General features: G+C 49.2%; 1 protein-coding gene across 9 annotated transcripts in view; it reads left to right on the forward strand.

The window, feature by feature from the left end:
• Positions 1–641: 641 nt before the first annotated feature.
• KDM5C (lysine demethylase 5C) overlaps positions 642–13319 on the forward strand; it is a 32032-nt gene continuing 19354 nt past the window's right edge. For 3 of the 9 annotated variants that reach the window (XM_072816145.1, XM_072816139.1, XM_072816142.1), the window contains exons 1-9: positions 642–1316; positions 5335–5412; positions 7678–7800; positions 8106–8276; positions 8804–8938; positions 9700–9823; positions 9934–10115; positions 11138–11296; positions 13089–13208. In XM_072816145.1, coding sequence (XP_072672246.1) covers positions 1167–1316; positions 5335–5412; positions 7678–7800; positions 8106–8276; positions 8804–8938; positions 9700–9823; positions 9934–10115; positions 11138–11296; positions 13089–13208 — 1242 coding nt within the window. In that variant the 5' untranslated portion in view covers positions 642–1166. The remainder of the gene's footprint in view (positions 1317–5334; positions 5413–7677; positions 7801–8105; positions 8277–8803; positions 8939–9699; positions 9824–9933; positions 10116–11137; positions 11297–13088; positions 13209–13319) is intronic. The other 6 variants (XM_072816140.1, XM_072816143.1, XM_072816144.1 and 3 more) reach the window with 3 other exon arrangements.

The following is a 13319-nucleotide window of genomic DNA, read 5'->3' on the forward strand; positions in this document are numbered from 1 at the left end:
TATGTTCCATACAGTAGGCACTAGTAGGCGATAGATGAATATGCTGTTGCTAAACACCCAACAGTTAAAATATATATACACTCGAGCATGTTTTATAGTACATTCCACAAATGTGAACACAATAAAAGTGCATACAGAACAGTTGAAAGTGTTCATTAAAATGCTGACTGACAATGACTCGTTGGGGGGTATGAATGGAAGCCCCATCTCTGAGAGGCTTCTACACATAACCTTGGATGAAATAAATATTTCCTTCCTTTCCCTGGGACCCAGCATTCCCAAAATCCATAATCCCCAGGGGGTGAGCAGCATCTTGCTCTCCTTCTTTCAGAGGTGTCAGTGCCTAGAGCTGGGAACTCCCTATGTCTTTCCCAACCTGTTTGTCAGAATAAGGGATCCCTCGTATTCAAGCACCCAAAGCCGCCTTCTTTGGCCCACACCGGAAGGACCCTGAAGAAGAAAATGTTGGGGCGGGGCTCGGGCCAGAGCTGAGGTCATAGAGGGGGAGCCAGTTTGGGCCCACCACCCACCAACGCCAGCTCCTCTTCCGGTCTGAATTCGTAGCGCGCATGCGCACCACTGGCCTTTAAACGTGCGCCGCCGGTCCATCCGGAAAAAGGACCCGGCGGTTTAATTACAATATTGCTCCTCCGCCGCCGAGGTGGACTACTTGCTCTCAGTCTGGGAGGTACTTTTGAGTTCCCGCTTCCAAATAGGGAACCCACACTTGCAGATTCAGCTCAGTCCCCACGGGATGAAAGTTTCCTAGGGCTTGGCCTCACGCAACGTACACGAGGCTCGGAGGGACACACCGCGGAAGGATCCGGTTTGTTGTGGTGAGGAGGGGGGGGGAGACGCTGACAAACCAAGATGGCGGCGGCGGCGGTGAAGGCCGCGGCGGCAAGGAGGTAACTGTCGTGTTGAAGGCTACAGTAGTTGGGAGGCAGCGGCAGAGTTTGGAAGGAACAGAGCAGGACGAAGAGGCGGTAGCAGTAGCGCCAGCCTGAGCCTCTCGGAGCGCAGCAGCTACACGCCCCCCAAAGCCCTCGGCGGGCGGCGGCCGCCCCGCGTAGGGCCTAGTCCCCGAGCAGTGCCTCGGCTTCATACAGCGGCGTCCGCCATGAGTCCTTAAGGGTGGTCCGAGCCCTCCAGTTCTAGGGCCCACCATGGAGCCGGGATCCGACGACTTCCTGCCGCCGCCGGAGTGCCCGGTGTTCGAGCCTAGCTGGGCCGAGTTCCGAGACCCTCTAGGCTACATCGCGAAAATAAGGCCCATCGCCGAGAAGTCCGGCATTTGCAAGATCCGCCCACCCGCGGTAAGGCCCGGGGTCTGTGGTCGCCGCAGGCGAGGCCGGGGATGAAGAGCTAGGGTAGCTGGCTGAGAATTCTGGGGCGGAGGGCATCTCGAGGTGTGGGGAAACGGGATTGCTGGGACTGCTGTGGATGTGGCGGTGGGTCGGAGAAAGGGTGATGGGGCTAGGGTCCTCTCGTGGTATGAAGCCCTCAAGGGATCTGGGGTCAGATACCCACCCTCACTCCCACTCCGACTTTTAGGTTCATTCTTGGTAAGGTTCAAAAAAGGGATGCCGAGTGGGCCGAGGAGCGTTCAGAGAAGTACCTGCACATCTCTTAGTTACCCTGGACCACCCAGGTCAAGGCTGCACTGAATAAGGCCATCTTTCCGTTTATTGTCATCGCTTCCCTTAAGGCAGGCAGTGTGGTGTAGTGGAAAGACCACAGGTGTAAATGGAGACAGACCTGAGTTCAAAATTCTGTGCAGCTTACCAGCTGTGTGACCTTGGAGAAATAACCTAACTTCTCTGAGCCTGTGAAATGAGTCCCGTGAATGGTTATTTTGAAAATTGGATTAAACTAGGTAGAGTCTGTGTAGTAGGTGCTAGGTAAGTGGTAATTATTGTGACTGCGAAGGTGTTTGATGTGGTCATTGGTTTGCTTCTATGTGGGTTGATTCATATTTACTCACACCCTGCCAGACCAATCCATCTATGATAAGGTCCTGGCAGATCAGTCAGGAAATCAATCTCTGGGAACGTTCTCTCTGGCTCCCCTGAGATAGGTTTAGGGAATTGTCCCCTTCTTTTCCTAGTGGAAGGCAATATCCTTCCCTGCGTATCACCCCCCAGCCTTGACTTCTACGGATAGGCTTGGACCAGTCAGCTTGGCAGCTTGGTATGGGTCCTTCTCAGATTTGTATGGTGTTCTGTCCCAGGATATAGCAGGTCCCAGACAAAAGGGTATTCTTGGACTTCCAAAAACAGAATGGAGCTATGGAAGTCTGTCTCCTTTGGAACACTCGATTCCCAGAGGTCAATGACAAAGGGCATATCTTTGTTCTTAGGCCTGGCTTCAGGCTGCAAGAAGTCCCCCAAGGGCTAGGATAGGCTGCCACCTTGCTGGCATGGAGGAGAAATGATGATGTGTGTTGCTCAGTCGCCACTTGGGATTCCAAAGGCAGGAATTGAGTTTGGAACAGGGTGTTTTTGAGTGGGCGTCTCCCGTCTGAAAAGGGATAGGAAGCCTGACTGCCACCTGAGGAGGGCACCACAGGCCTCCTTATCCAACTTGGTGTTTTCTGGTGTTCAGCCACAGATCTAGGCTAGTTTCAAATGGATCTTTTGGGAGGTGTTGCGTAAACCAATTTTTTCCTAGTTGGAGCCTGGCCACTGATCTCTAAGGTATCCTTGTTCATGGTGAATGAGTGGCATTAGGTAGTTAGAAGTCAGGAAGGCACTAAGCAGAAAGGAGAGGTTGGAGTCCTGGGCAGCCTCAAGGAGGCACTCCCTGGAGTGGTCCAGCATGCCTGTGGGAAAGAAGTATATCTGACACAGGGGGTGGCTGAGGCCTGTATTTCTATTTTTCTGCCTTGAACTTACGGGCAGGCTGGCCTCGTGCAGGTGTTACCCTTCCTTAGGGGACCGGGAAGGGAAAAAGTGACACGTGTGTGTGTGTGTGTGTGTGTGTGTGTGTGTGTGAGAGAGAGAGAGAGAGAGAGAGAAAGAGGGAGAGGGGGAGAGAGGGGGGGAACCCCCCCCCCCCCCCCGCGTGACCTGCAAGGGGCCATCTTTTGTTATGCTTCTCCTCTCCTCTTTACCCCAATAGTGTATTTTCTTTTCCTCCAGTCCTGGAAACCTGGTCTCTTTGGTTTTGTTCAGTTTTTTTTTGTTTTGTTTTGTTTTTTTTTTCCTCCTGTAGGGCTGCTCCTACGCCACCTTTAGGCAGCCAGGCCTTTTGGCTGGAATTTGAAGCACTCACCCAAGTTGTGCTTGGGCCCACAGTGGGAACCTTGTATGGGTGGGTGCTTGGAAATTGGAGGTTTGCCTAAGGGAAGGGTGATTTGGGTTTTGAGTTGCTAGATGGTTGACTGCTAGTCTTGGGGAAGATGGGTAGGAGGAGAATGTTGGTACCCGGAGTAGACCCAGGGGATCTTGGAAGGGCCTTGCTTCCTGTATCACGTAGCCAACTTTTTAATCACCATCCTGATAATACCGGTGTGTTTGGCACACAGGTGTATGAGACAAAGGCAGGATGAGGGAGCTCATAGGTCCCATGGAGAACAGGGCAGGGAGGTTTGCTGGACCTTCCACACCTATCTGTTGCACCCACAGCTCCTTCTCTAGGATTCAGTTTTGCCATTTCCTGTCAGGTTGCTTGATGCTGTACTTATATAGAACTCGATTCAGCAAAAAAAGAAGGGTGCCTGGAGTTTTGAGGTTGAATCCCTTTCTACCTGTACTAAGGGGACTGCCCTACTGATGGCTGGCAAGAGGACATGGGGCGCTTGTCTGGGCATGAGACATACCATTTTAGTCTTCTCTCTCCCTGTCTCTATCTCTCTCCTTTTTTTTTTTTAATTTGCCCGTGCTTCACTGAGCCCCAGGTGTTTGCTGCAAACCTCTCTCAGCTGAGGGGTTGAGGGGACTATATGTGCATGCAAGTGAGAGTCCTCTGGCCTCTGTTCTAAAAGAAAGTGTGCAGAAGAGGCCGACAGGTTTTTTTTTTTTTTTTTTTTTTTTTTTTTTTTTTTACTACCTCCCACTTCCATATGTATGCATGTGTGTGCGTGTACGAACACTGGTATCCTGGTGTAGTGCAAAGAGCCTTGGACTGGAGGTCAGAAGACATGGGTTCTAGTCTTGGCTCCGCCACTAAATCAGCATGTGATGTTGGAGAAACCGCATTTCTTCTCTGGGCCTCATTTTCCCCATTCATAAAATGAATGGGTTACTCAAGGTTCTTTTTACCACTCCCCAGGAGCTGAGGCTCTGGGGAGGAGAGGACTGTGCAAGGTTTGGGGAGGCCATCAGTGAGGGGCTCCCCATAGCCACCCTTTGGGTAGGACACAACAAGCTTAAACTTGGCAGGACAGAGTCACCCTCCCCACCCTTTTCATTATCTTTCCCTGACTTCCTTCCTCTCCAAATTCTCCCATTGGCCACCACAGTTGGGTATTCCATCACTTATCTCCCCTGTCCCCCCCACCCCCCACCCCCTGCCTCTTCCTGTACTGGGCAGGTGTTTGAGAGAGGACCCACAGGAAACCTTCCAGACTGGGTGAGTGATGCAGATTCTTGCTTTTCCCTGCAGTGTCTGTCTCAGGCCCTTTAAAGTGAGAGAACAGACGTTAAAGGCCCGAACCTTTAAATCCTGCTAGGATCGGAGCTGAGCTGCTGTGCATGTGTATTAGGTGGTGGGGTCAGCTTAAAATATCAAGTCTTAAGGACAATTCCTTTGGGGATAACATTTTCATTTTCATTTGAAAACCAGTTTAATTTTCCATATCAGTCTTATGAGGAAGCCAGGGCAAGTGTTCATATTCCTGCCTTACATGAGAAAACCGGCCCAGAAAGGTAAAAATCCCATAGCTCATAAGTAGTAGAGCTAGAACATGAACCAAAGTCTTCTGACTCCAGATCCTTTGTGCTCACCAGTAGTTCTAGCCTGTGTTCTATAGCACATGCCTGGGGAATAAGGAGTTAATGTTGATGTAGGGAGAGTTTGGGGTCAACTGTTTTGGGTCCCCTATCTCTATTTCTTGAAATCTAGGCACTGTACTGTTGAGAAGGACTTGGGAGAAATTTTCCAGGACATGTGCTTAGGGCATTGAGTATGGACTTGAGGGGCTGCTAGGGCCCTGTCGTGAATCCTGGGCAGTGGGTAGTGGGTTGGGTGTTTGCCAGGTTAAAGAGTCGGGTGGCCAGAGGTCTGGGGAGGCACGAATGGGATACTGAGCCGCTTGTGGTACCCTCTGGTCTTACACTCTGCTGGAATAACCCAACTCCCTTTCCCCTCTGTAACTCCCCCCCCCTCCCCCAGGACTGGCAGCCACCCTTTGCTGTAGAAGTGGACAACTTCAGGTTTACACCCCGAATCCAGAGGCTGAATGAACTAGAGGTGAGAAGACTAGCAGCTGATGGCGGGATTGGGCGAATGAATACCTGAGCTCTGATCCCACTTCCCTCATTCCTTCTCAGGCTAAGGTACTTTACCCGACTTGGCCTTTATTCTCTCTTCTGTGAAGTTGCATGGAGGTCATGGAGGAAGCTTTAGAGCTCTGTATATAACCAAGAGCAGGAGCATTTAGCATCTCCAGTCTGATAGCTCAAAGACTGGGTATCTCCGTTTCCCTAAAGGTTTGCTACTTCTGAGACTCCTGTCGGCTAATGTACCATACCTGAGTCAACAAAAGGGAAATGGGTTGGCTGAGCCCTTTCTTTCTTGGCCAGCTGAGTGTGGCCTCATTATCCAATTCATCCACAGCACTGTGCTTCCTTCTATGGGGCTTGATAAGGTGGGACATGAGGTGGATAGGCAGAAACAACACAAGAACTGGTCTGTATTGAGGCTAGAGTGGTTATAAATTTGAACAGGGGTTAGGCAGACAGGCTTTTCCCTCTCCCTTTTGTTCTGTACAGGAAGTCCAGGCCCTTTGCATGGATAGGGGAAGTTCTCCACTAAGGGCTTGAGAATGCCCTGGGGGTAATGAGAGTGGGTGCTTTGAAGCCAGTTCCAGGGAGGATCCTGGAGTTTCCCACAGAAGATGTAGTTTACAAGTTTGCTACCACTATTCAGTCATTGTTATATATCCACAAACCTTACTAGATGTCCTGGGGAGAGGGCGTATTAGGGCCAACTGGAAACCCATGACCTAAAGCCTTACTTGTTTCTAGACCACAGTTCCTCAGCCTTGACACTATTGACATCTTGGCCCAGATAATTTTTTGTTGTGGGGGGACTGTCCGATATATTGTAGGATATTTGTCAGCACTCCGACTTCTACCTGTTAGATGCCAGTAATATCTTTTCCCAGTTACAGCAACCAAAAATATCTCCAGGCATTGCTAAATGTCTCCTGTGGTGGGAGTAGGGGGCAAAATTGTTCTCCTCATTGAGAACCACTATTCTAGAGTCTGTCTGTATGCTGTCCTGGTCAGACCAAAAGTCCTCTCATGAAGGGGTTATAAGTTCCTTAAAGAAATGGATCTGAAAAAAAAAAAAAAAAAAAAAAAAGAAATGCATCTGACTAGGTCTGTGAAGGTACAGCTAAGTGCTATATGATGTTACCTAGTATGGGACAAGAGTAGGATTTTTTAGAGGTACTGTGCTGGCTAATGATGAGGAAGAGCAAGGATGAGGCCAAGATTAGAAAGCTAAGTGGTTAAAGTGGAGGGAGTAGAGTTCCTGGCCTCTTCCAGGTTCTCATAGCTAAAGAGCCATAGTTTGTTTATTTCTACAAACAGACCTTAGTTTTCCCCATCTATGAAATAGAACTGTTTCTATTCCTCTAATAGGATCCAAGCAAGGTGGAGAATGGTAAGGACTCTAGTTCTCCCTAGAATCAGGCCCTCCGACCAGTGCAAGGTGTTTCTAGACTTGGGGCTTTGGAGAGTCTTTCTTGGGCCACTGAAATTTCAGGGAAGCATGGTACATGCCTTGTTCCCAGGATCCTTGGCCCTCAGCAAGTCCTGGTTTGGCCAGGTCCCAGCGCCGCTTTGGTACACTATCTTAGTTCTTCAGGCCAGTCTGCCTCCAGCATATACTCTCAACCATCAAGCCCCCACGGGACAAGTTTGGTGGTGCATAAGAAGAGGTAAATGTGCTCTTTTGGAGCCTTCAATCTCTGAAACATGCCAAGAACTTAGATGTAGTTTTGGATATTCCAGAAGGCCTCCATTGTTTTTCTTGTAAGTCCACCCTTCTGGGGTAAGTGGACTGGGCAATTATTTTATTTTCCTTTTATAATCAGTAGATGGAGATCCAGAGAGTAGAACCAATTTGTTCAAGGCTATACAGCAAATCAGCAGGGAACGGCTAAAACTTACTTGACATTTGGGTCTCTTGGTACCTGCTGTTTGACTTAAGGCAACAGAGGCTCTCTGTAGAAGAGATGATGATACACAACCCTGACAGAGATTGAGAGGGTGTGTATGTAAAGCTTTGGCCTTGTGCCGTGACCTTCTCTGTTGGGCTTTTCCTATTGACGGTGGCAGAGATGAGAGAGGTGGGCTAAGCACTGCCTACACTTTGGGACCCATTTCATGGGAGAAACCCTGGATGGTGAGCTGCTCTGTATGCCCTTTCAACTCTTCTAAAATTAGGCCAGAAGACAGGGGTCAGGTGGAGGGGGAGGCCAGCCTCTTTGAGCCATTTCTTTTCCAGGCCCAAACAAGAGTGAAGCTGAACTACTTGGACCAGATTGCCAAATTCTGGGAAATCCAGGGCTCCTCCTTAAAGATTCCCAATGTAGAACGGCGGATCTTGGACCTCTACAGCCTCAGCAAAGTAAGAAAAGGTTTTTCTCAAAACCCTCCCTACCCCTTAATATCCTTGATACTCTGGGGACTCCCTTGGTTTGGATATTAGATCTCTAGGCTGCAGTGGAAGGGGCACAGTCTGGTAACACATGTGTCACCAGAACTTCTTGGCATCTCTTACTGCAATCTGAATCTGATCGGTGGTGGTAGGAGGAGGGGTTAGCCCCCAGTGAGGTAAGGGGCTGGAGTTGTCCTCATCACCCTTTCTGCAGGCCTACTCCCTTATGTACATACACACAGCACATCCACATCCCTTCCTGCTTGTCCCTGCAGATCGTGGTGGAGGAAGGTGGCTATGAAGCCATCTGCAAAGACCGTCGGTGGGCCCGGGTGGCCCAGCGCCTCAACTACCCACCAGGCAAAAACATAGGCTCCCTGCTACGCTCCCACTATGAACGCATCGTTTACCCCTATGAGATGTACCAGTCTGGAGCCAACCTGGTGGTAAGGATGCCAGGCTGGGGTGGAAGAAGGCTTTCCCCCACACCAGATGCAGATTTCTCATACTTGCTCTTAATGGAACTGGTTCAGTGGGCTGGAGACCTGGGAGCTAGACTCTACCCTTTTCTAGTGATGCTTATACTCTTCCCATACTGCCCAGGGTCACACGTCTTGGGGTCGCCCACAGAATGAGCCTACTATCCAATATGTGACAAGGTTTTAACTGATAAAGGAATAGGAGGGAGAGACATTTTGGGCTGGAGAGGTCTGGGAAAAAATGGCATCTGATTTAGTTAGGGAGGTGGTTGTGGGAGGTGGTTTGAAAGTGGAATGACATAAGCAAAGGTAAGAGAAGAATTCTCAAAGTGTGTGCTGGTGTCGTTGATAACGACCAGTGGAACAGGGCCTGTTGTTGCGGGTCAGGCAGGTGCAGCTCCACAACTTTGTTTGCCATCAGGTAAGGATAGAGAGGAGTCACTGATGGTGGCCGGGGCCCCGTTCCCTGACCCTTACTCGTCACTTGTCCCCAGCAGTGCAACACACGTCCATTTGATAATGAGGAAAAGGACAAGGAGTACAAACCCCACAGTATCCCCCTTCGACAGTCTGTCCAGCCTTCCAAGTTCAATAGCTATGGCCGGCGGGCCAAGAGGCTGCAGCCTGATGTGAGTACTCCACTTCTAACTTAGAGCTTTGGGGGTGGTGATGGGAGTCCACAAAGTTCTGACCAGAGTTCTGTTCCCTGTTTTACTCTCCCTTCACTCTATTTTCCTGAGTTCCGAGCAGTGGTGTGCCCCCCCCCCACCCCCCCCCACCCCGGTTTCTTGATCTTTCTCCTTCACTCTCAGCTGAACTTCTGAGCTGTGTCTTGATCTGCTCATTCACTGTCTTTTTCTGTGTCTGCCTTTTTTTCTTACCTGTCTTGTTCTTTCCAGACTCACTCTGCTCCTAGGGCTAGAGCTCTTTTCCCTCATACCTCTATCCTAGCTTGAGGCAGCAGCTTATGTGCCAGGTATTGTTCTAGGCACTGGGGGATACAAGAAGGAACAAGATGGACATTGTCCCTGGGCTCACCGGAGCATGTTGTATAGTAGGTAATATTAGTCACTGCCATCTACTGGTAGTGCCAGACACTGTTAGATTTCTCTCTCTGTGTTCTCCCCAAGCCCCTTTGTGAACCTCCTTGGAAGGTAGGACTTAATATTCTCATTTTACAGTTGGGAAAGCTGAAATTCCACCTTAATTTCTTTCCAAGAGAGAGCTAATGGGGGAGCTCACTTAACCCTAGTCTCCAAAAAGCAGCCGGCCTGCTTCTGACTCCTGGCATGAGCTCAAGCAATATATAGTCCAAGCTATCATTCTTTTAGGTTGGAGCAGTTTGCCTCAGATAGAAGACTTAATTCATTTCCTTTTTTTCCCCTCCCAGCCGGAACCCACGGAGGAAGACATTGAAAAGAATCCGGAGCTGAAGAAGCTGCAGATCTATGGGGCAGGCCCCAAGATGATGGGCCTGGGCCTCATGGCCAAGGATAAGACATTGCGGAAGAAAGGTGAGGCCTGACAGGCTGGGGCAGTGTGAAGGATGGCCTCACCTGGGGAGAGGAGGCGGGGCCCTGACTGTTCTAGACCTGTACTTTAGAGCCACTCTTCCCTCTCCCAGATAAGGAAGGGCCTGAGTGTCCCCCCACCGTAGTGGTGAAGGAGGAGTCAGGCGGGGATGTGAAGGTGGAGTCAACCTCACCTAAGACCTTCCTGGAGAGCAAGGAGGAGCTGAGTCACAGCCCAGAGCCGTGCACCAAGATGACCATGAGACTGCGGAGGAACCACAGCAATGCCCAGTTTGTAAGGACCCAGCCCTGACTTCCTAATGCTCTGCTTCTCATCCCTTCAGCGAGCATTTCCCCAGCATGGCTCTGGACCAGGTTGCATTAAGCAGAAAAGTGGGCCTGGTGGGCCCTGCCCTCAGGTAGCTCACTTAATTGGGGAACCAAGGCCAACTCACATGGAACAAAGGACGAGAAAGGGTGATCAAGTGCTGTCAACATGAAGTGCTGGAAGGGTCCAGAGAAGGAGGCTCCCTCCATTGCTTCAGGATAAAGGCTAAGCTCCTCATTATCATGCATGATCCAGTCCCTGCTGACCTCTAGCCTCATTCCCCAGCACTGCCCACCTCACTCCTCTGCTATAGCCACACTGAACTACTTATAGGTATGTTCATTTTTTCCCCTGAGATGCACCATGCTCTCTTTCCCCCATCCCTTTGTACCTGCTATCTCTTCTACCTGGAAGAGTTTCCCTGTGCTCTCCCCCATAGCCAGACTTTAGTTTGCCTGCAGGTTTTAGTCAGTTTCAAATGTCATTGTCAGGTATCACCTTTTCAGTGAAGTCATTCCTCAAAGCTATTCTCCTTATCTCCAGCTGATTTGAGTGCTCCCTTCTCTAGGCTCCCCTGGTACCCTCTATAGACTGATAGTGGCAGTTTCCACACTACCCTTTAATTTTTATGAATATATGTCTCTGGAATACCATGTGCCTTTAGAAGGCAGATGTCATGTCTTATTCATTGCTGTATTTCAGAGTCCAGCACAGTGTTGAACATGTAAGTGCTCAGTGTTTACTGAATTAATAAAAATGGGAGATTTCATGACTGAATGATAAAGACTGCTCTCACAGCTCTACCAGTTTTTTGGGGGGAGATGGTATGTGCATATAGTTAAACTCCAAAACTAGCACGATTAGCCTGTAACAGAGCTGTGAATGATCTAGCCAGCAGGCACGGTGGGTTTCTAATGGAGAGCTCTGTGGACTAGGGTGCTGTCTGGAGGACAGGGCTTTGATGAACCGTTGCCTCCTTTTCCTGGCAGATTGAGTCATATGTGTGCCGGATGTGTTCCCGAGGAGATGAGGATGACAAGCTTCTGCTGTGTGATGGCTGTGATGACAACTACCACATCTTCTGCCTGCTGCCTCCTCTGCCTGAGATTCCCAAGGGTGTCTGGCGGTGCCCAAAGTGTGTCATGGCGGTAAGGCCCTCCCAGCCTCACTTCACGTCTGCCTCATAGGGTATTCTTGCCTTCCTTCATCAGGCCTTATTGACAAACTTCCTAGCTCAGCCACAATTCAATGTTTTAGAACCCTGGGGAGGCCAGGCTGGGCAGAGTTTGGGGAGAGAGAAGAGGAGACCTAGCCTTTGCTTGTGTCCCCCTGGGAGCCGCCAGACTACCTGGGGAGGTGAGAGTCATAATTGGATGGATCCTTTGCCGATGTAGAGTCATGTGCTAAATTATGTGTTAGAAACTCTGAGGTGTAGAAGTTCAGAGGAAAGGAAAATGACAAAAGGTAGCAATCAGGAAAGGTGACAGGAATGAGATTTGGAGGATAGGAATATGAAGGAAAAATTGTTCTTTTAATTTCCAAGCTTTTTATTCTTTGGTGTTTTTTTTTGTTTTGTTTTGTTTTGTTTTGTTTTTTTAAGAAAGCTTGGAAAATAGGCAAATTACCTATCATTTCACCACCTAGAGACAGCCATTGTTAATAATCTGGTATATTTTCTTCTCATCTTTTCATTATTGCGAAACTATCTTTAACAAGTTTGGGCTCTTATTACATATTTTCATTTGCTGTCTTATAATCATTTTTCTATGTTGTTACATTTATTCATGGGCAGTGATTTGTTTTTTCTTGTAGGGGAGGGTCCATCATATGGGTATAGTCCTTAGTTCATTTTCCTTTTGTTTTGGTAATTTCATTAGTTTGTAGTGATAATAAGCTTTAACTGGAAGAGGTGGGCAGGCTTTGTAAACTTGGGATGGAGGCGTGCTGGAGCAAGGATGTTTGGGGAGGATGCACCTTAGGGTAAGAGGGGCGGTAAGGAGAGCACCTAAAGCAGCAGTGAGGGCTGAGAGGTCCAGTAAGTCTGCCAGGTCCGTTCCATTAGCTTGCTTCCTTCATCCAAATTCTGGGCACTCATCTACATTTTTCTCTGGGTTTCTGGAGAGCAGATATTGATGGTCTTTTGTCTTATCTTAGGGACTCAAATGTGGCCCTAGAGACCAGGTATGTGTGTATGCACACATATACACACAGCTGAGAAAAGAGACCAGGGCAGTGCATAAAGGCCTTGGAAATGGTGGGAATTCCTTCAGGAAGGAGTTTGGATACCAGGAGCATCATAGACAGTGAAGGCTGTCAGCTCTACTTGGCTCTAAGTGGTTCTGGTCCAGCAGACCAGATTGACATTGATTTTTCCAGACATGAGTGAATCTAACTCTGGGATACATACAGCTCTCACCTAAAACCATGAACATAGGTACAAAGCAAGGTAGTCTTACGTCCTGTCTTCTGAAACAGTCTAACGAACAGGAATAGTGTAGAAGCTAGTGCCTTTGACTTCCATCCTCTGAGTTACTGGAATATTCAGCGCCATTTTCCCAGGCTTGTAGTTCCAGTCTGGGCATAAGAAAGTTTCCTTAGGCACCCTGTTTAAACTCCCTGTTTTAAGCTCAAGAGGAAAACACGGTGGCAGAGGAACATAGGATAGCATATCTAAGTCAGAGTTCATGATTTCGATGGTAGAGTCCTAAAGGAAGAGAAGAGCAAAAGCACAGCAACAGTGCCTGTGGGGAATGAAAAGACTAAGCCACAGCACTGGGAAAAAAAGGTGGAGCTATAAAGTGAGGCCTGCCTCAGGGGCCTTGAGTGCAGACCTAGGGCTCTTCTTCCTCCCTGCTCCTATCCCATATTCCAGCTCCGCTCCTTAGGGTTTTCCACCTCTGTACCCTCTGCTGTGGTGACATGTTCTCCTTTGGGTTTCAGGAGTGTAAGCGCCCCCCTGAAGCCTTTGGCTTTGAGCAGGCTACCCGGGAATACACTCTGCAGAGCTTTGGCGAGATGGCTGACTCCTTTAAAGCCGATTACTTCAACATGCCTGTGCACGTAGGTGACGGAGGGCTGAGGTAGCATCAGGGCTATGGTCATAGATGTTGGTGCCTGAGAGGCTTGGCTCTCTTGGGTCATTGGGGCCAGGATGTGGTGGGCCACAGTCAT

The sequence above is a fragment of the Canis lupus genome, chromosome X (genome assembly GCF_048164855.1).
Source record: "Canis lupus baileyi chromosome X, mCanLup2.hap1, whole genome shotgun sequence".
NCBI lineage: Eukaryota > Metazoa > Chordata > Mammalia > Carnivora > Canidae > Canis > Canis lupus.